Source organism: Eleutherodactylus coqui, chromosome 7 (assembly GCF_035609145.1).
Source record: "Eleutherodactylus coqui strain aEleCoq1 chromosome 7, aEleCoq1.hap1, whole genome shotgun sequence".
Lineage (NCBI taxonomy): Eukaryota > Metazoa > Chordata > Amphibia > Anura > Eleutherodactylidae > Eleutherodactylus > Eleutherodactylus coqui.
The window spans coordinates 154618958-154639498 of NC_089843.1; the positions used below are offsets into that span (position 1 = coordinate 154618958).

At 43.1% G+C, this 20541-nt stretch overlaps 1 protein-coding gene across 2 annotated transcripts in view; it reads right to left on the bottom strand.

The window, feature by feature from the left end:
- The window catches only part of EGF (epidermal growth factor), a 117290-nt gene that overhangs the window by 74575 nt on the left and 22174 nt on the right, over positions 1-20541 (bottom strand). Inside the window, exons 2-5 of one of the 2 annotated variants that reach the window (XM_066573831.1) lie at positions 13982-14181; positions 7076-7257; positions 4497-4721; positions 589-788 (exon numbers count right to left, since the gene is read on the bottom strand). In XM_066573831.1, the coding sequence (XP_066429928.1) occupies positions 589-788; positions 4497-4721; positions 7076-7257; positions 13982-14181 (807 nt within the window). Of the gene's footprint in view, positions 1-588; positions 789-4496; positions 4722-7075; positions 7258-13981; positions 14182-20541 lie in introns of those variants that run through there. The other variant, XM_066573832.1, reaches the window with a different exon arrangement.

Sequence of the window (20541 nt, forward strand, 5' to 3'; positions counted from 1 at the left end):
AAGTTTTTTTATTTTTCCATCAACGGAATGGTATGAGGGCTTGATTTATGCAGAGCGAACTGTAGTGTCTATTGATGCAATTTTGGGGTACATGTGACTCTGTTCACTTTTTTATTAATTGTTTCTTGGAAACGGCCTGACCAAAAAGCGTAATTCTGGCATTATGGATTTCATTTCTGATGATGTTCACCATGCTGAATAAATAATCGGATATTTTGGGGGTGACTCGCCTATTAGGACCGCCATCTATCACTCAGGATGGGTGAGCGCCACACGCATAAAGGCTGCAGGAGACTTGCCAAGCCCCCTCCATACATAGAAACCAAACATCCACCATACATGTACAAGGCAAGGGGTTAAAGTCTACAGTACAGTATGAAATGCAAGGTGCTTTGGCTTTTGCTGGGGTTTTGCAGAATACTGCCATTTTTTTTCCATTGACTTCTTTATATGGTCATTAAAAACTTTTGAAGTATTTCCCATTGTTTATAAACATTTGAAAATGCTGGAAGAATATGTGCCCTGCTACTTAGTGGAGAGTTTAGCTAGAAGCCCTTTCAAAGTCTTGACAGCAGTATGTTAACTTACCGGACTTGTAAGAATAGTTGGATGTCAGCTGAGGGATTACTTTTATATCCGTGATATTTGTCGTGGATGGTTTTAAAGTCATTATTACAGTTTCTTTTCCTGTATATTTATTCAGAGTCCGAAAGGAAGAGGATTTTCTCTCTGTATAGTAGATATGTTCCGCGAAAATTGAAAGGCCCCAACTGCTTTGCTTCGAAGAACTATAAAGTAAAAGAATAACAATAATTTATACATACATCATTCCTAAATGAAATCACCTGATTAGCAAGAAGTTAAAAATTTACTTAAGGGGATTCTCTGAAATGGGTAAAAATTTCAATAAATGTTAGAAATGGTATAAAATAATAAAATAACCTATACCAATCTGATAATTCCATTGCTACACCACAGTCACTCAACTCCAGCAGACCACGCTGGTCTTTGTTTTGCTTTACTTCTGTGATAACATGCCCATACACCCACGTAACCACTGCATCTAATCATTGGCTTCAGCAGGCTCACGCATTTCACTGCTGAGGCCAATGACACAGAAAACAGATGACTACAGCCATGGTGCTGGAGTGACTGCAGATGTATACATGGAATACAGGTTATTTTATAGCATTTCCTCTATTTTAGTCACTGTTCTTTACATCTCAGAAAACCCCTTTAAAAAAGTCCTGCCACCAATTTTACCCCTACGAAATAAATATGGCAGTGACTTTCCTGTAAACACTCAGATTTACTTCTCTTCATTTACACATTTATGGAGGGTTGAGATTGGAGACCCCAAATCATCCCTGCTGCCAACCTAATTTACACTTCTTCCGGGCAGCAAGGGACAGCACTCTTCTTGCCATGTGCAGAACTTTCCTAATTTGCTTTGGTAACATGAAATAAAATGTCTGCGATCAAGTTACATTTATTAAACCACACACAAGGGGTCGGCAGAAATGGCTAATTGATCATGTGTAAGAAAAGTAAGCAAACCCAAGCGGCACATCATAGAATTGCTTGCTTGCTTCTCCAGCCAATCCTTGACCATGTGCCAATATCTCTGGATCGTAGCCCACTATTGGTTAAAGACCACAAAAAACTTTAACACTACTGTACTGTTCATGAAATCTAGTAGAATATAGGAAATAATAGTATTTTCCTCTTCTTTTACTGATGGGCCCCTTTGCCTACAGTGTTCCTAAGCAGCTGCATCAAGCAGTGCTTTATCAGTGCTTCAGCAAGAAAATGGCTCTAGAGTAGAGTGAACTGATCCGCTAGACATCTCCCAAGTGTCCCACTTCTAGCTGTTATGCTGCAGGAAGCAGACAGCTCCATAAATTGCACAGTGGCCCAGTTTGGTATTGCAGGCTGAATAGTATTCAGTTCAATGGGACTCTGCCTGCAGTGCCAACACAGGCCACTGCACATTGTATGGAGCTCTCTACTTCCTGCAACAAAACAGCATGAATCCGGACAACCCCTTTAAATCCATCTTTGCTTGTAAAGGTCTTTTTTTTTCTTTACTTGATGCATAGATATTTACTAAATTGCTTCAGACATATTTTTTATGATTCCTAGCTGTTCATTACACTCCAACCATGGCTGACCTTAGATATGTGCAAGCTGGCCACCAGCTGGCGGGTGGAGCGACTATGGCCCGGATACAGAGAGTGCCCAAGAACACTGCCTGCTGATCCAGTGGGCTGCCTGGCTGCCAGCCCCTCTGATAACACTGTGCTAATACGTCGAATTCTCCTACTGGACGCAAAACCAGCAACTTACTCTGCTTTTCTGGACAGTCCTAATGCTGGGCTGTGCCTACGTCACGACATTCTGTGCGGTGAAGCTAGCTAGTGCTGTTTCTGCTCCTGTTGATAGCTCCTCTACTGCCCGGGCCTGCTACTGTTCTTGCAGTCTTGGCCACCAGCCACCGCCATTCTTCCAGTCCCCTAGTTTTCGTCCTGAGCCAAATCTCAACTGGAAGTGCAGATCTACAGAATATTGTGTGCACTGGCCCTGCAAACACACTCATGTTGGCCCCACCAACCTCTTGTGCCTCTATTTTTGATGTCCTCAGCCATGGCAGGGGCAGAATGGATCAGGAGGCAGTTTCAGGAGGCAAAGTTATGTTAGCCAAACATGTTCCTGCCAGAAGCGTAGAGCAGCTGCCCAGAGGGAACATGTGAGGAGCTGCAACAGGGACTTCTGCAGCAACCAGGCCTGGCTAGAAAAAGCCATACTGGCATCTTTAGGTGACAGCACATAAATGTAAGGGGACAAGGGGCGTATTAGAATTAATTTCACAGGGTATGGTGCACATTCTGATTAATTTCTGATGGTACAGAATAATTATCATTTCAGGAGACATTGCAAATAGCACTATTTTCAGATGATACAGTGTGAGGTGCTATTACTTTCAGAGGAGCCAAAAATGTCAGGAACGCAAACTGCAGAGCAGGAATTAGCTAGAAGAAGTCATGAGGGTCTGGATCAGATGAAGAAGAAAAGGAAAGAGTTCAGAGGTCGTCACCTGTAAATCACTCAGTGTTGATGTGTAGTCTGCCTCTGACTGTGTCACATCAGTGTTGTGATCACTTGTAAGGTCTGCAGCATTCCAGTTTGTCAAACTACAACTCCCAGCATACTCCTACAGATAATACTTGGAGCTATAGTTTCACATGGTTAAAACTTTGAGCTGCTGAAGAGAGATCCTATGCTGCATCTTGGGATTTGTTTGGTGTTGCTGGGGAGACATTTTGTGCCGCACCGTGGCTTTTGGTTCTGCCGAGGAGGTATGCTGTGCTATTAAGGGAGAATGGTGTACTACACGGTGGTATATTGCTGGCACTGTGGGATGGTTTGCAAGTGAGACCCTGGCATTACCATGGATTGGCTGGAGAGATGCTAGCAGAAAAATGTTGAGAAGTCCTGATCTATTAGATTTACCCAGCAGATAACACCCAACCATACTTAACCTCACTCCTGGGCGGCTCTTCATCTCCAACAGTAAAGTAAAATTGTCGAAGTGTGCATCCTGTGCCATTATCTTTCTGCAGTGTGTGTGGGGGAAGTGGCGATATTGTATATGGGGTTTGTGTGCCACAGTTTTTTTTTAATCGCAGTCTGGCCATGACTGTTATTGTAGGGGGGAAGCATTGGAGCACTGTTATTGCATGGGGACAGCATGAGACCACTGTTATTGCATGGGAGCAGCATGTGGGCCACTGTTACTATATGGGGACCAGTATTTGCACCTTTTTCACTATATTATTACTTTAGTATATACTATAATAATGGTCAACTGAAGCACCAAATGCCAATATTACATAACAATGACAAATGGAGTGGGGGCTGCAAAAGAGCAATTTCGCACAGGGCGCCATGCAGCCTAAGGCTGGCCCTGACACAAACTTGCATGTTATTTCATGATGTGATGCAGTTTGGCCCTTTAAAAGGTCTATGAAGAGGATTCTGTGATAATGGGTACACAAAAAATATTCAAAGATTTGGTGTACCTGAAACATTTATTTTTCATACAATAAACCTTTAGGCTGGGGTCACACAGGGCGGAATTGCCACGGAATGTCCATGCGGACTTTCTGCACAGAAATTCCGCAAGCGACTGTAATCCCCGGAGTAGCCAGCAAAGCGGACGAAATTTGCAAAAATCTTGTGCACGCTGCGGCCGATCCGTTGTGGCCAAACCACACTCAAATTGACATGCAGCGGGGAATTCAAATCCGTGAAAGGATGCGGGTTTTGAAGTTGCATTTCTCCGGCGGAAATCTCGCGGAATGACCGCACAAGATTTCGGTCCCGTGTGACCCCAGCCTTAGTGTCCCTGTTTTAACATCTAAAAAGGGTGTTCTGCATTTACCAAATACAACTGCTATTAATACACATTTCATGATATATTTCTATGCTTAACTTACTGGCCTAGCTTCTTGATCACTGTTACTGAATCCCCATGGTAAGTGCACGTGCCAATATTTGATTCTGCACCTTCAGATACGATCCAGTAGATTGTCTTAGCAGCTGTGTCCACTGCCAGGGCTACAATGTCCCCTCTCACTACAGTAACAGATGTTATGGTGGTCGCATTCACATTACATTTTTGAATCATTGACCTCGAACCACCAGAAGTCCAGAAGAGTAACCTGCAAAACAGAAGCGTGCTTTATGCAAACCTTACAGTGGTGTATTTCATGTATCTAAGAGTATTCTAAGGGTATATTGATAGGTAGCAGAAATGCTGCAGAATTTCTGTAGCAGATCTTTCCACAGCATTTCCATATCACTGGACAAGTGGCCACAGCACTTAGAGGGCTTCTCCATGCGCTGCAGTGAGGGGTTGCTGATTGCGAGGTCAGTGGTGCCGTAGGCCGAAATCAGGTGTGAATTGGCAGCTGATTTTGAGTCAAAATCCGCCCCAGTGGTGCAGAATTCCACTTTTGCCACAGAATTGTTCCCTGTGGGATATCTGCAGCATTTATGCTATATGTGAAGATACCCTAACAGATTTAAGAATGTCTTGCATGCTGTAAATGACATCTTCTAGGACAGACATGTCACATCCCCTAATCTAACTCCTCTCCTCTTCTGCATTAGTCCTCAGAACCCCATCCCTCCATCCAACACACTGTATACACTAAAAATGTACTTTGTACCTGTACATATGTGTATACACAGATACTGTGTGGTGAGCGGCCCATGCAGCTTTATGTATACTACCCTACTTACTATAAAAGATGGCGGGAGCACTTGGCAGAACAAGCACTGCTACCTTATGTGTCACCCCTGCTTTCATATAAATTGTGAGCTCTTCTGAGCGTGGCTCCCGTGCCTCTTGTCAGAAGTGTTGATTAGTTTGTTACACTGTAATGTCTGATTTTGTATAATACGTTCTCCTTTGTTGCATTATACATTATGCACACTAGTGGGCAGTAGAAACACAATTTGGAGAGTATAAACATTTTATACTTCTAAAGAAAAGAAAAACGTATGAACAGAATGGAAAAAGTGCCAGAAACATAAAACCTTCAGTATTATAGTGAGGCAATGCATTTATAAAGTTACACACAATAGAGTTTAATGGTGATTGTTGCTTTTTCTCCTTCCAGTGAACCTTTCATAGTATTATCCATGCACAGAGGATATGAATGGGCTATCTAGAGGACTAATATTTTGTCCCACAAAACCAATTAGTTTTGCTCATCATCCATTGTTCTATTTATTACATTTAATATTCCAGATGTAATCATAGGTTGAACCCCATCGCAACATCTGAGATATATTGCGCTTGGGACTATATGAAACAAGCTCAGGAGTTGAGCATGTGCTATATGTGGCAGGTGCTGGTTGTCAAACACAGCTGACACGCTGCTTCAGCAGCTGGTATTAGGGATATCACTAATCCCAGCCAATTAGCCCTTTAGATGCCATAGCATCTAAATGGTTGGACAGCAGGAAAGGACTTCCTTTGTCCCTCGATTGGCTTCTCGGTGACTAAATTTGCGGGAGTTAATCAGTTATCATGGGAGTGAGAGACGTAGTGAAAGATTCGAGAACTGCCATGTGATCACATCCTTCCTGTAGGGTATAAAAGAATGACAAGGTAGGGACCAATAAACTGCAATACAGAAATATTGCAGTGTATTGTACGAAGACATTCTGATTGAAGGTTGTACAGCTCCGACGTTGGAAGACGTCCGGCAGGGTGTTCTTACTGTATATTACTTGCTGCTCTGTTGTCGGGGCCTCTCCAGCATGTCCCATACCGCCGTACTGGCTCTAGCCAGTAGATGGCGCCATTGTATAATGGCAGAAAAAGAAAGCCCCCTAGGAAACCCTGAATCCAAAATTGGATTGCAAAGGGTTAAAATGATTAACATAATTCGTATAGCTACTTAAAAAGAAAAAAGTCTGGTCTAGGAAAACACTATTTATCGTGCACGATCAATGGTATAAGGGAAAAAAATATACAATGCCAGAACAAATTTTAAATTTTTTTCAACACATCATAGGGTACATTAAATGATTCCATTGAAACCATACAACGCATGCCCCATTTGTATGGCAATGTTGATGAAAAAATACTAGAGGAAGGCATTGATGTTAGACAAAATATATGAGGTCAGTAAAAACGCATTTAACAATTTGGAAATTTTACACCAATCGCGATGGCAATATCACTCTGACAATGGAATAGCTAACATGCTAAGTTGAAGAGGTTTTCTGACCATATACAAAATATATATTACAACCTAACCATACTATGGCTGATAAATTATTGAGCACTGGAACCCCTACTGATCACATCACTAGAATGGAGGTACCGAGTACATTTATCCTCCTTAACTGCCATGTGGAGTAGGTGAATGGCGCACATGTGCTGCCCCGCCATCCAAACGCTACGTGACTGATGTAAACAGTCAAGGTGAATTGTTTTTAATAAAAACTAAACACTTTTTAATACACAATATTTAAAGTTAAGTTCTAAAGTTGCATATACCCCTCCACTGGATCAACAGAAATGAAGGTGGGATGAACTAAACCTCTCAAAAGAGTTCTAGCTTTCTTTCCACTCATGTCGGTCCACTCTATGGTTCCCTTTTGCTGATTAGACCAAAAAATGTTCTTGTTTTTCCAATCCACTGTGAATCGTGTTGCCCCTTGTATTACGGCACGCATTCTCTGAAATGCAAAAACATCTGTGTTACCAGTAAGTCAAATATTTGGAATACAAGACCTTCCACCACCTCATGAATAAGATTATTTTGGTGTGCATGTATCGTAGCTGATCAGAAAAATGAATCTATTTTTTAACTGGTAGTCATATTACCTATTTTTTAGGTTATAGCTAGAGATGAGCGAGTATACTCGCTAAAGCACTTTGCTCGAGCGAGGAGTGCCTTAGCCGAGTATCTCCCCGCTCATCTCTAAAGATTCGGGGGCCGGCGGGGGGCGGGGGAGAGTGGGTAGGAACGGAGGGGAGATCTCTCTCTCCCTCTCTCCCCCCACTCCCCGCCGCAACTCACCTATCACCCGCGCCAGCCCCCGAATCTTTAGAGATGAGCGGGAGGATACTCGGCTAAGGCACTACTCACTCGAGTTATGTGCCTTAGCGAGTATACTCGCTCATCTCTAGTTATAGCATGTCAGCTTTAAAATGTTATCCAAGCTACAGGCAACATGCTAAAGAGCAGGAGGAGCTGAGCAGAATGATATATAGATTTATGGGGAAAGATGCAGTATAACGTCTATTTTATTCATTTATATCCCTGCTCATTCTTAACCCAGAGGTCCAGTGGGCGGTCCTATCAGTGATTGACTGCTATCTGTGTGTGACTGCAGCTGTCAATCACTGATAGGACCGCCCACTGGACCTCTGGGGTAAGAATGAGCAGGGATATAAATGAATACAATACAAGTTATACTGAATCTTTCCCCATAAAACTATATATCAATCTGCTCAGCTCCTCCAGCTCTATAACATCATGCTTGCAAGTTTAAGCTGACAGGCTCTCTTTAATCCAAGTATTATGTTGCACTTTGGCAATGTATAGCATTATTTGTCTGGAAATGATACTATGGGTTTTTACTCATCCTATTTTAACATAACCACATAATTACAGAAGATGCTTGTATTGTGGGGCAGAAGCAATCACAGTATGCAGTTAACCAAAGCTTACTCTGAGCACAGCAATAATGTCACCACAATCATAGGAAAGTCTGCAATTAAGTGGCTCATTCACTCATAAGGGAGCAAAGAGTTGAAACACTAGCCAGCAGCACCAGCTAAAGGAGGAGAAAGTGCCTCTCGGAGAAGAGGTAAGGTCATCCACTGTCATAACCAACCTTGTTGTAGCCTCACCAATGATGGTTCAGACTAGCTCCAACATAGCCGTATGAATACACTGTTAGCATTAACTATGTGGCACACAAGACATTTTTGTATGATTTCAATGGATCAAACTATGGACGACAGGAAAATTTCGAGTCCAAGAGGGAAGAAGGTCATTCCAACCCAACAATAAGAATAAAGCAATTAATTTTCCTTGTAGACGTCACAGTGTAGGCTCTCCTACTCCATACACTAGCAGACATGCATGTAGTAACACAAAGTTTCATGTAGTTAGCCTACAGGTTGAGTCCGAGGAAAGGAGATGAGTATCAAGTCCCCAAATCCCCAGGGTTTATGACAGAGACTAAGTGGGACAATTGAAAAAAACAAAACACCACGTACATACCAAATGCTGAGATGCAAAACCACTTGAAAATAGGGTCTGTGCCAATAAAAATCTCTAGACATTGGGGACTGAGCCACAAAACCACTGTTACTGAGGAGCAAATGTTCTGAGGGCAGACGTTGGTACACATAGCCACTAGACATTGAGGTTTGAGACACAGGTTAATTCACTGCACCAGGTACTGGAGCATCAAAATGCCATACACAGGCTTCAAACCATTGAAAACTATATTATTGGTTCCCAAGGGCCAGGACAGTAAGGAAACACAAGGGACTGAGGCATAAAATAGGAAAGGCTAAGTCAGTTACATCAGGGTCTGAGACAGCAATTCAAAGAGAACCAGGACTACAACACTAACTCACCTTCAGCCACCATATCAAACCAACTGGAAACAAAACACTACATGCCGGGTTGTGGGGCACAAAACCACTTGACATGTGGGAAAAGACCCAAAAACAACTAGACTGCAGTGAAACATTAGACAGTAGAGGATGGGACACCTAACCACTAAACACCAAGGATGGAGACATGAATTTACTGCACCACAGGAAATTAGACTTCAAGCCACCGAAAGCTACTCTAAACCATTGAACCCAATTAGGCACCAAAGAACACAATGGACCAAACTACTACATATCCTGAACCAGGATTTGAAATGGACTCATCAAATATATGGATGTGTTGGGTGCATTCTGGTATGTTTGCATTAACCCTTTCAAATCCACTGTCTGACGTCTGAAGACATTCTGATTGAAGACTTTACAGCTTTGATGTTGGAAGACATCTGGCAGGGTATTCTTACTGTAGATTGCTGGCCGCTCTGTTGTCGGGGGCCTCTCCAGCATGTCCCATACCGCAGTACTGGCTATAGCCAGCAGACGGAGCCATTGTATAATGGCAGAAAGAGAAAGACCCCTAGGAAACCCTGACTCTAAAATTGGATTGCAAAGGGTTAAGCAATAACAGACCATATGTTGCTTTAGACTTAACATACACTTACAGTGAAACATAATTATTCTATATGAATTAATTGCTTTATATCATCTTATTTTAGAAATTCTGCAAATCATGTATCCAAGCACTTCAGTCCATTTCTTGTCTTTTGCAAATGTAGAATAGGATTAAAGCTACTATAAAAGAGATACGTAGCAGATATTCATGCATAGCAACAACCTTTTTGCATAGCTTTATCCTGATCTCTTCCAGGAAAACCATCCAGCCATCATTATCATCTGCATGACAAGTGCAACAATCTCACACATGCCAAAAAGGCTGGGAGGAATGTGCAGTTATGTAACACATGGAAGTGCCAGAATTCAATGACTGTTCATCTACAACTACTTTTACATGATTAGTGAAAAAATAGTAAAAGGGAACACCTATATTAGTCTTGCTGATGTCTTTTAATCTGCATGATGCAAATAATGGTTAATGGTGAATGATGAATAGTTATTATTGCTTATTCTAAAGCACCATTAATTCCAGTACATATAAAAACTGGAGTCTAAGAACATTACATAAGATGAAAACTAGTACAATAAATATAATCTCCTGCACTTAGAGTACTCATGGTATGCAAAGAGCAGCGCGGTGCCAGCCTGTAGTACAGTGTGAGTGAAGAACTGCTTCTATTGCTGGTAGCCACAGTTTTGGGAGTAGGGGCACTATTGCCAAGAGGGGCCACATAAGGTGACACCAAGAGGGGTCAAAAAATGGGACCCTATTACCAAAATAGGCCACAGAAGGGGCACTATTATGAAGAGTAGCCACAAAAGGGGTGGGCACTATTACAAAAAGAAGCTACAAAAGGAGCGCTATTACTAAAAGAGGCCACAGAGGAGGCACTATTACTAAGAGGGGTCCTGTTAATAGAGGGGGCCACAGAAGGAGTTGTAAAACTAAGAAGGGCCAAAGAGGGACACTATTAGTCAAAAAGCGCCACAGACGGTGCACTGTTACTAAGAGGGGCCACAGAGGGAGCACTGTTACTAAGAGGGGTCACAGAGGGAGAATTATTATTAGGAGGCACTACAGAAGGGACACTATTACCAAGAGGGGCTGCAGAAAAGGCACTAAGTAATTAATGCCCCAAAGGGGGCACTGTAGCTAAGTGTGGACAGAGAGGGGGCATTATAACTAAATTGGGCCATTGGGTGGGGCATTATTATTAAGTGGGGCCACAGAAAGAGCGCAATTATTAAGTGGGGCCAGAGAGGGGGCACTAGTACTTAATGGGGCCACAGAGTGGGGTATTAGCACCATGGCGAGGCACTGAGAGGAGGGGATAACCGGCAGAATGAGCAGAATGTGCAGAGACAGTCTTAACCCTTAGGCCTTAGTCAGATGGGCGTTTTGTTGCGCGATTTGCGCATGCGCATGCGTCCGGCGATTTTTTAAAACCATTGCTTTGCAATGGTATCGGACACATGAGCGCTTTTTATGCGCTCGTCCGATAAATTATAGAACAGAAATCGCAGATCGCACCTATCTGCGATCTGCGATTCCTGTTCTCTTCTCTATATGCGCTCAATGGGGCCGGTGGCAGCAGCGCCAACCCCATTGAGAACATATAGAAGACAAATCATTCTTCTCTGCCACAGCTGTTACAGAAGAACGATGTTTGCCCATTGAATTCAATGGAGCCGGCAATACAGCCGACTCCATTGAAAGCAATGGGCTGCCGGCGCGCGCAGGATGAATTGTCGGGAAGAGCTTAAATATATAAGCCCTTCCCTGCAATTCATCCAGAAAAGTGTTAAAATAAAAAGTATATATATACTCACCTGCTCCCGCGCGGCCGGCCTGCAGTGGGTGTGAAGGGGGTGTGAGTCAGACCTGCCCCATGATTAGCTCAGCGCTGAGCCAATCAGGGGGCAGGTCTGACTCACACCCCCTTCACACCCACTGCAGGCCGGCTGCGCGGAACTCCGGCTGCCAGGAGCAGGTGAGTATGTATATATTTTTTATTTTAACACTTTTCTGGATGAATTGCAGGGAAGGGCTTATATATTTAAGCCCTTCCCGACAATTCATCCCACACTCGCCCGCAGCGCATTGCTTTCAATGGAGTCGGCTGTATTGCCGGCTCCATTGAATGCAATGTGCTGGACAGCTCCAGCCCGTTTGTAATGAAACGCGGCTAGGAGCAGATTTTCGGGCGATTTTCGGGCACCGGTCACGCGATTTGCGGATGCGCATCCGTCATGCGATCCGCAAAGCGCGCGAAAAAACGCCCGTCTGACTAAGGCCTTATAGAGAAGAGAAAACAAACAGCGTCACTAATCAGAGAAGGCATCACCTGTGATCACTGGATGTACCTGCACTGCAATGACTATATCTGTTTAGAGTATCCGTTATGTGGTGACTGCATGATTTAGAGGTATACTAGAGCTGAGCCGCTATATCTAAGCCAACTGTGTTATAAATGTTGTATTATTAAATATATGAATTCTATATATACCCATGGCCCTGGGGGTTGATAGAGCAAGCAATATCCAAACAAACAATTGCTTTAGAGTTCTGTCTCATATTTTATATCTATTTTCATATCCATTCTGAGCTATATCTTATTATGAGCTATAACAAAACAGTTGCTAAGATGATAATGAACATTATTATCTATGCATACTAGCAATTAAAACCACAGAAATGTATATTTTTATATAGGCCAGAGATTACTGCGCATGTCCGAAGGATCATGTATCTCACTACCACCTGTGTGTAATGTGTTGCTTCCCCAAGCTGCTCGTATATACATAATACACTTAATAATATGCAGCTGTAAGATATACCTTAGCACACTTCTGGGCTCTAACAGGGTGGAGGACAAAACATGCAGCATCAGATCAAAAGTTGGCTTGACCTGGAAAATACTAATTCTGTAGAAATGAAAGATAGGCCCTCTGAATAATTTCCTCTGGTGGGCCCAAAGTAACCAAGTATGGCACTTTGTATGGTTTTAAGGACAGGGTAGAAGAAAAAATTTTCTATGACCCAGCGGACTTGTGAGACTGGAGAGAATGTGGAGCCATTGACTGTGATTGATAGATCTGGTGTGGGGGTTGTTTGAGGTGAGGAAAAGATAAGTTTAGTTTTCTCCATGTTGAGTTCTACGAGCAGGAAAAGAAGAAAGTGGCTAGCTGATAGACAGAGACTCTGAATAGCAGAGAGGTAACATCTGGGCCAAAGAGGTCGATTTGAATGTCATCAGCATGGAGGTGGTACTGAAACCTATGAGATTGTATGAGCTGTCATGGGCCAAAGGTGTAGAAGGAAAAGAGTAGGGATGCAAGGACAGAGCTTTGAAATGCACCAACAGAGAGAGTGAGACGAGGAGGTGGTATGTGGGTAGGAGACAGTACATGTGAGTCCGTGAGATATGAGGAGATCCAGGAGAGGGCCAAGGGATAATGCCAAGAGAAAAGACAGTTTGCAACAGGAGGCAGTGGTCAACTATGTCAAAGCAGAGGACAAGGGCAAGTTATGCTTGGAGCTTTTGAAGTTGGTAGATCATTAGTGACTTAGGTTAAGGCAGTTTCCATAGAGTGGTGAGGTCAGAAGTAAAGTTGTAGCTGTTCAAACAGTCAGTTGAATGTGACGTGGAAGAATAGCTGAATGTGGACATGCAGGTCTAGGAGTTTTGGGGTAAATGGGAGTAATAAATTGGTGATACCTGGACAAAAAGGACGGGTCAAGGGATGGCGTCTTGGGGATTAGTGTGATGGTTGTGTGTTTAAGGGGTTGCATAGAAGCAAGCCTAAGTACGGGTGCCGACCTTAGAACATTTACTGAGATGGACCATACAGAGAAAGGCTCTTCAATAGAAACAGCAAGTGGTGGTAGTCTAACATTAGTCCTGGAATATCTGGAGATAGAAACATGTTTTTTAATAAGTGTAAATACAAAAAAAATCTATAATTATGGGCTTCATGTTGTTATAAACAACGCCTTTAAATGACAAAGGAAAGATACCAGTGGGCAGTGAAAGGGTTTAAAAGATGGGTTATGGCCAAGATGAAAACAGTGTAAAGTTGGGGATGAGGTGAGACCGGATTGAGTCAAAAGCGGTGAGGCATGATTTGGAGAGTAAAGTGGCAAGCTCTCTTACATTCTTATACGCTCTCATTATTTTTGTTCTTAGGTTAATGACATGGTGAATGACAATTTACCTCACGTTTAGTTTTATTTAAAAATATCCTCTGTATAAAACCTCTATTAGGATCAAGCCAGTAAAGTCTCTGTTCCTGATGGTCAAAATCCAACAAAACTGACAATCCTGCGCTACCCACTATTGTCTTGAGGTTAGTACCATCAGTGTCAATGCTGAGAATGTCGTTTCCACGGCTGAACAACAGGAAAGGTGCAGGACCTGAAAAATATAGATGGACAAAAAAAATAAATTACAAATTAATTTTAAAAATATGTGCCGAAAACATCTCCATGGGTTTAGTAATGAGCATGTAAGGTCACATCTAGAGATGAGCGAGCATACTCGCTAAGGACAATTGCTCGATCGAGCATTGTCCTTAGTGAGTATCTCCCCGCTCGGGAGAAAAGGTTCCGACGCGGGTGACAGGTGAGTTGCGGCAGTGAGCAGGGGGAGTGGGGGGGGGGAGAGGGAGAGAGAGATCTCCCCTCTGTTCCTCAACGCTCTCCCATGCAGCTCCCCGCCCGCCGACGGCACCCGAATCTTTTCTTCCGAGCGGGCAGGTACTCGCTAAGGGCAATGCTCGATCGAGCAATTGCCCTTAGCGAGTATACTCGCTCATCTCTTGTCACATCCTTTATTTTATTTTAGCATTCATAATAGATATGTACTTTATTCAGTCTTTCCAAAAGAGCCCCACTTTGAGAAGACCACCCCTTTATCTAGATCAGATTTTCTCTTTCAATGGATTTTCAATAGCATCATATAATATATATACATTTGCCATGTTCTTCATTTTGGGTGGTCGTCTCAAAGAGGTTTTACTGTATACTGTATTATATAGGGGCAAGATAATACTTTAGACCCAGTTATAGGTATCTTCCCATCTTATCATGCTAAAGCATACTACTAGAATATGCCATCACTTTATGATCCATGGAAGTCTGACTTCTGGAATACCCACTGATTTTGAAAATGAAGGGACCACATCGCTAATTTAGCATTCTCTCTACAGCGGCGCCTCAACCACCTACTTTGCAGGGAACTGTAGCACTGCTCTATTCAAGGGAATGGGGTCATATTGCAGTTCTTTGCACAGTTGGGAGTGCGCTAATGTACTGGGAAAGCTTAAAGGAAGTCTGTCATGTGCAATTAACCCTACTAATTCTTAGCGGTGTCAGTTCAGTGCTCGGATGTGGTGGGGCATCATACCATGATTTCTTCTGGCAGAGCTTCCATCATGGAGAAATCGTTATTCTAAACCCTTACACACTGTATGCAAATACGCCTGAAGGGAGCTGTCAAATTAAGCAAGGGAGGGGCTAAGGAAGACCAAAAGCAGAAGCACAGAACGAATCTGAGCCAAGCAGCCCACCCATTGGACGGTTTCAGGCTTGTTTGCATACAGGTAGAAGAATAAATTTTTCTCCGTGATGGAAGCCCTGCCAGAAGAAATCATGGTATGAAGCCCCGTCACATCAGAGTCCTGATCTGACAGTGCTAAGAGTTAGTAGGGTTAATTTCACATGACAGACTCTCTTTAAAAGGTGATATCATGCTTCATTCTCTGCATCACTTGGGTCCCACAGGTTGAACCACCCAACAGGGTCGTAATTATAGGGGATGCGGAGGATTCGGTTGCACCCAGGCCCAGGAGCCTTAAGTTGCCTTTAAGGCCTCTTTTCTCCATGTAGGAAGCATATTACTATGAATAAAGCATTATATTTCGGGACACTGTTACAGATTTTGCATAGGGGCCCGGGAGCTTCAAGTTACGCCTCTTCCCCCCCATATAGCCTAGCAATGTACCATTACTTTATAAGATGAGAATAACCCTTTAATGGTGAAACAAATGCCAAGAGAGTATTCTTTTGGTTATTCCATTAATTAATTAGATGGGAATAACTCTATAAAGTCTATAGGCATGTTGGTGTACACAGTACGGCAAGACATTTTCCTGGTGTATATGTTGACTAAGATATGCTGTAATATTCTGATGGGGAAGGGGAGGGTCTAAACTCTGAGACCACGTCATCAGAAGAATGACTAAATTGCCTTGGCTTACTATGTATCTACATATCAGCGCCTGCAGCCACCTGCATTACAGGGAGCTGGAATTGAAAAGCAAAGTCTACTGCACTTAAGAAAAAAACAGTGTTTAATGCTAAAAAGGCTAAACAACCAGCAATGGCCAGTTTTCACGGAACAAGTATTGCAGCTGTCGGTGGAGCAACTCCCTACTTTAAAGGCTTCTGTGTTGCAGATTGTGTACACTGAACAACGTAGTGTGAGAATATGCTAAAAATGTAGACATTGCTTACGTAAATTGCAAATATATGCTGAACCAGTCCATTCCTTCTGGGGAAGACCAGATCTAGAACCACAGTATCCATAGGCTTAACTGCACTGCTAACATTAAATGCCAAGGCAGACGGTAACTCATACGAGGCATTCTCTGCATTGATGTATTCTGTCTCTGCATTCCATGTATATATTTTTTCTTACCATTGTAAGCATACTCAGGCACATGCAAGTGTCAGTGCCAGTCACCATCTATTCTGTATATTCTGCAGGTGGTCAGTACTATTGTAGTGATATGGGATTAACATACTGCCCATATTCAATCCTGAAAATATACTTTGCATCAGCTAGACAATTCATTGCTTGGTCCTATTGTAGTGAATAATCGTTATCAAACAACACAGATTTTAGGTGTTTTTACAACTCTATGTAGCTAGTTTTGGAATATGTACATTTTGCTACACTGTACTTTATATACTTTGTTGTTTTTTTTTTTTTTTAATTCCACCTTTTATAGTATCAAAGGAGTATTAGGATAGGTGATAAATGTCTGATTGGTGGTGTCTCACTGCTGAGACCCCCATCGATCCCAAGATTGGGAGTCCTGTGTCCCCTCTAATCCTCACTGCGGACTCACAGAACCCCCAGTAGTGGCATGAAGACGGAATGGAGCGGTGTCTAAGCATGCGCGGTGCGCCTCCAATCTTTTCAATGAAGTTGATGGAAATAGCCAAGTGCAAGCGCTCGACTATCTCTGGCAGCGCCATTGAAGATGAATGGAGTGCTCCTATCCTATGGATAAGTGATAAAGGTAAATGTTGGGTTAACCCTTTTACGTATATCACATGTTCATCTCACCCATGACCCTGGTCTTTATACGTTGTCTGCACATGAAAAGATGACTATGAGAAAACAGTGTGCACAGAGCTCAAATTTATGGATGAAGTGCCCACATCATCACAAGAAAATGACATCATAAGGACTGTCTTCACCCATAATGTATATTTTATATATGGCATGGGTTTGTTGCTACAGGCAACAGGGACACAAATAAGTCACAATCAAGATCAGTCGATTCACTCACATTTTTAATTTTTGTCATTTTATCAAATTTGAATACAATTGTAAAATCCTCAGACCCTCATAACTCATAATATAAAAAAATAAGGCTGCTTTCACACCGGTGTATTTGTGTGCATAAATTTGCGCCCAATTCGCAGAGAATAGAACCCATTGATTTCAGAGCGTTCCTCACATTTCCATATTTTGCTCATTTTGATAATGCAAAAAAAAATAGATAATGCTCTATTTGTGCACCAAGGGTCCCCATAGAAGTCAATGGGGGGATACGCAAATGCATGCACAATATGTAATTGTGTTGGAAAAGCAACCACCTGTAACTAATTAACCATTTTAATTGGTGCGTTTGTTTGTCGTGTGCAAATGAACATGCCTTGTAGGGGCAAAAAGTACAGTAAAAAACGCTTATGCGTGAACAACAAGCATAGTTTATTCTGCTGAAACGCAGTGCTTAGGAGCGCACAATTGCATATATGTGAAGCTGGCCTAAAATTCTCGCTGTCTAAAGGCACCTAGGGGGTCACTACAGTCGTATTCGTACAACTACTATGGAATTCAACGGTAACTGTTAAAATATGAGAGCACCCTTGAGTGGTGGGTAAAGGCCAATGCTATGATGTTGTGATAGGAAGTCGGAGTAGGAGTTTTGCAATGGACGCCTCTTCACACCGGCGGTGTAGCAATCATGTGGTCTTCCTGTATGGCCACCACTGCAGTTGAGTATCTAGATACATTTCTTTGTCCATTTTCCTTGATGTTGTTTTCTGCAACAAATTACTTCTTTCTATAAGCTGCATTAGAGAAAGATCATTTAAAATCGGGGACCCCAAGAGCCATCTGTCAGCAGAAACCTGAAAATCGGAGCAATCAACACTGATCAAGTTTCTGCAGTAGGGCTTCTTCACATGGGCATGATTTAGTCCCATTATGTGGCCGTGATAACCACAACCGCTTAACGGGATGAAACTAAACCCCTGATTTCAATGGTTTCATTTTCATTAGCGGTATTCTCGTCGATTAAACCCTTTCCAATCCAATTTTGGATTCAGGGTTTCCTAGAAGGCTTTCTCTTTTTGCTGTTATACAACGGTGCCACCTGCTGGTTAAAGCCAATGTGTGTGGGCCAGAGAGGCTCTGACAGCGGAGTGGCTGGCAATAGATGGTAAGAATACCCTTCTCGGACGTCTCCTGACATTGGAGCTGTACAAGCTTCAATCAGAATGTAGGAAGACGTCAGACTGTGGATTGGAAGGGGTTAATAGTATGGGTGTGAAAAGATAGGACTTTGCTAGGACGTTAATACTACATGTGGGAAGTATAGGGCAGGACCCTGTCTTCCCGCTGTCTTTTTCAAAGTTGTATGCTATGGTGCAAAGTTTGAACCTCCCAGATAAAAAAAAACCCCGTTCACGCACAATTACGCTCCGTAGCGGCAAGCATAGTTGTGCATACACCCATGTGGGGCTCACATGGCCATAAGTAGTTGCACGCGCACATGCAGCATTAATGCAATGACATGCATACTTGCTGCAAGACACCAATGCCCGTACACTAACTTGGCACTTATGTGTGCATTATACGCGCCAATATAGGACATGCCATGATTTTTTCGCATGAGTAATACGCATGTAAAAAAAACGCAGGTGTGAGCGGCCCAATAGAAATCAATGGGCTGTCGGCATCACGTGTTGGACATGTGACATGCAATAACAATATGCCTGTGTGAGACCGGTCTTAGGCCTAAGTCACACGGGCGTTTTTTCCCGCGATTTGCAGATCGCATAACGGATGCGCATCCGCAAATCGCGTGACCAGGGCCGACGATTCGCTGAAAAATCTGCACCTAGCAGCGTTTTCAGCTAAACGGCCCGGCGCTGCCCGCTATCCTCTGCAACAGCTGTGCCACAGCTGGGGCAGAGAAGAACGATGTTCGCCCATTGAATTCAATGGAGGCGGCAATACAGCCGGCTCCATTGAAAGCAATGGGCTGCCGGCAAGCGCTGGATGAATTTTCGGGGAAGGGCTTAAATATAAGCCCTTCCCTGAAAACCATCCTGAAAATGTGTAAAAAAAAAAAAGTATACTCACCTTTTCCCTGCAGCCGGAGTTCAGCCGCGGCCGGCCGGCAGTTCTTTTGAACTGCTCTCTGTAGTATTCAGCAGGCGGGGATTTAAAATCCCCGCCTGCTGAATGGGCTGCCTCTGATTGGTCACAGCCCTCACCAATCAGAGGCAGCTCTCACTCACCCATTCATGAATTCATTGGTCCCTGCTGAGCGCAGGGACCAATCAGAGGCAGCTCTCAGCTGTCATTCAATAGCTGAGAGCTGAACTCCGGCTGCAGGAAAAAGGTGAGCATACTGTTTTTTTTTTATTTTTACACATTTTCAGGATGGTTTTCAGGGAAGGGCTTATATTTTAAGCCCTTCCCCGAAAATTCATCCAGCGCTTGCCGGCAGCCCATTGCTTTCAATGGAGCTGGCTGTATTGCCGGCTCCATTGAATTCAATGGGCGAACATCATTCTTCTCTGCCACAGCTGTTACAGCTGTGGCAGAGGAGAACGATCTTTAGTATATGTTCTCAATGGGGTCGGCGCTGCTGCCGCCGGCCCCATTGAGCGCATATATAGAATACAACGATTCGCAGAACGCAGATAGGCGCATTCTGCGAATCGTTGTGTCCTATAATTTATCGCACATCTGCATAAAAAACGGACATGTGCCTGCTCCCATTGGGATGCATTGGGTCTATAGATCTGCAGATCGCAAGCGCGTCTGCAGATCAGACCAAAAAACGCCCGTGTGACCGAGCCCTTATACTGCATCATAAACACAAGAAGCCAAGAATGCAACATCAGTCTCATTGACATTTCTTTAAACTATACCCCAATGCAGTAACCACCTGCATGTAATGTCATCGTTTCACATGGGCTAACACTATTTCTTGGTACACATATATATCTAGCTAAACTCTGGAATATTTCCAACCCGACTTACGTTCCTGTTTTTGCAGTAATGAATCATTTGTATAACATCAAAATATGAAGACTGGATACTACAGTCATAATGCTCAAGAATCTCCATAAATTCGGCATAGTTTTCAATTAAGCATGACGCACCATGACATTTTAGTGCCCCTGGTATCCCAGCAACTGTGGTATTATAGAGGCCGTGTCCTGAAAAAAAAAGTAGCTTAACAAA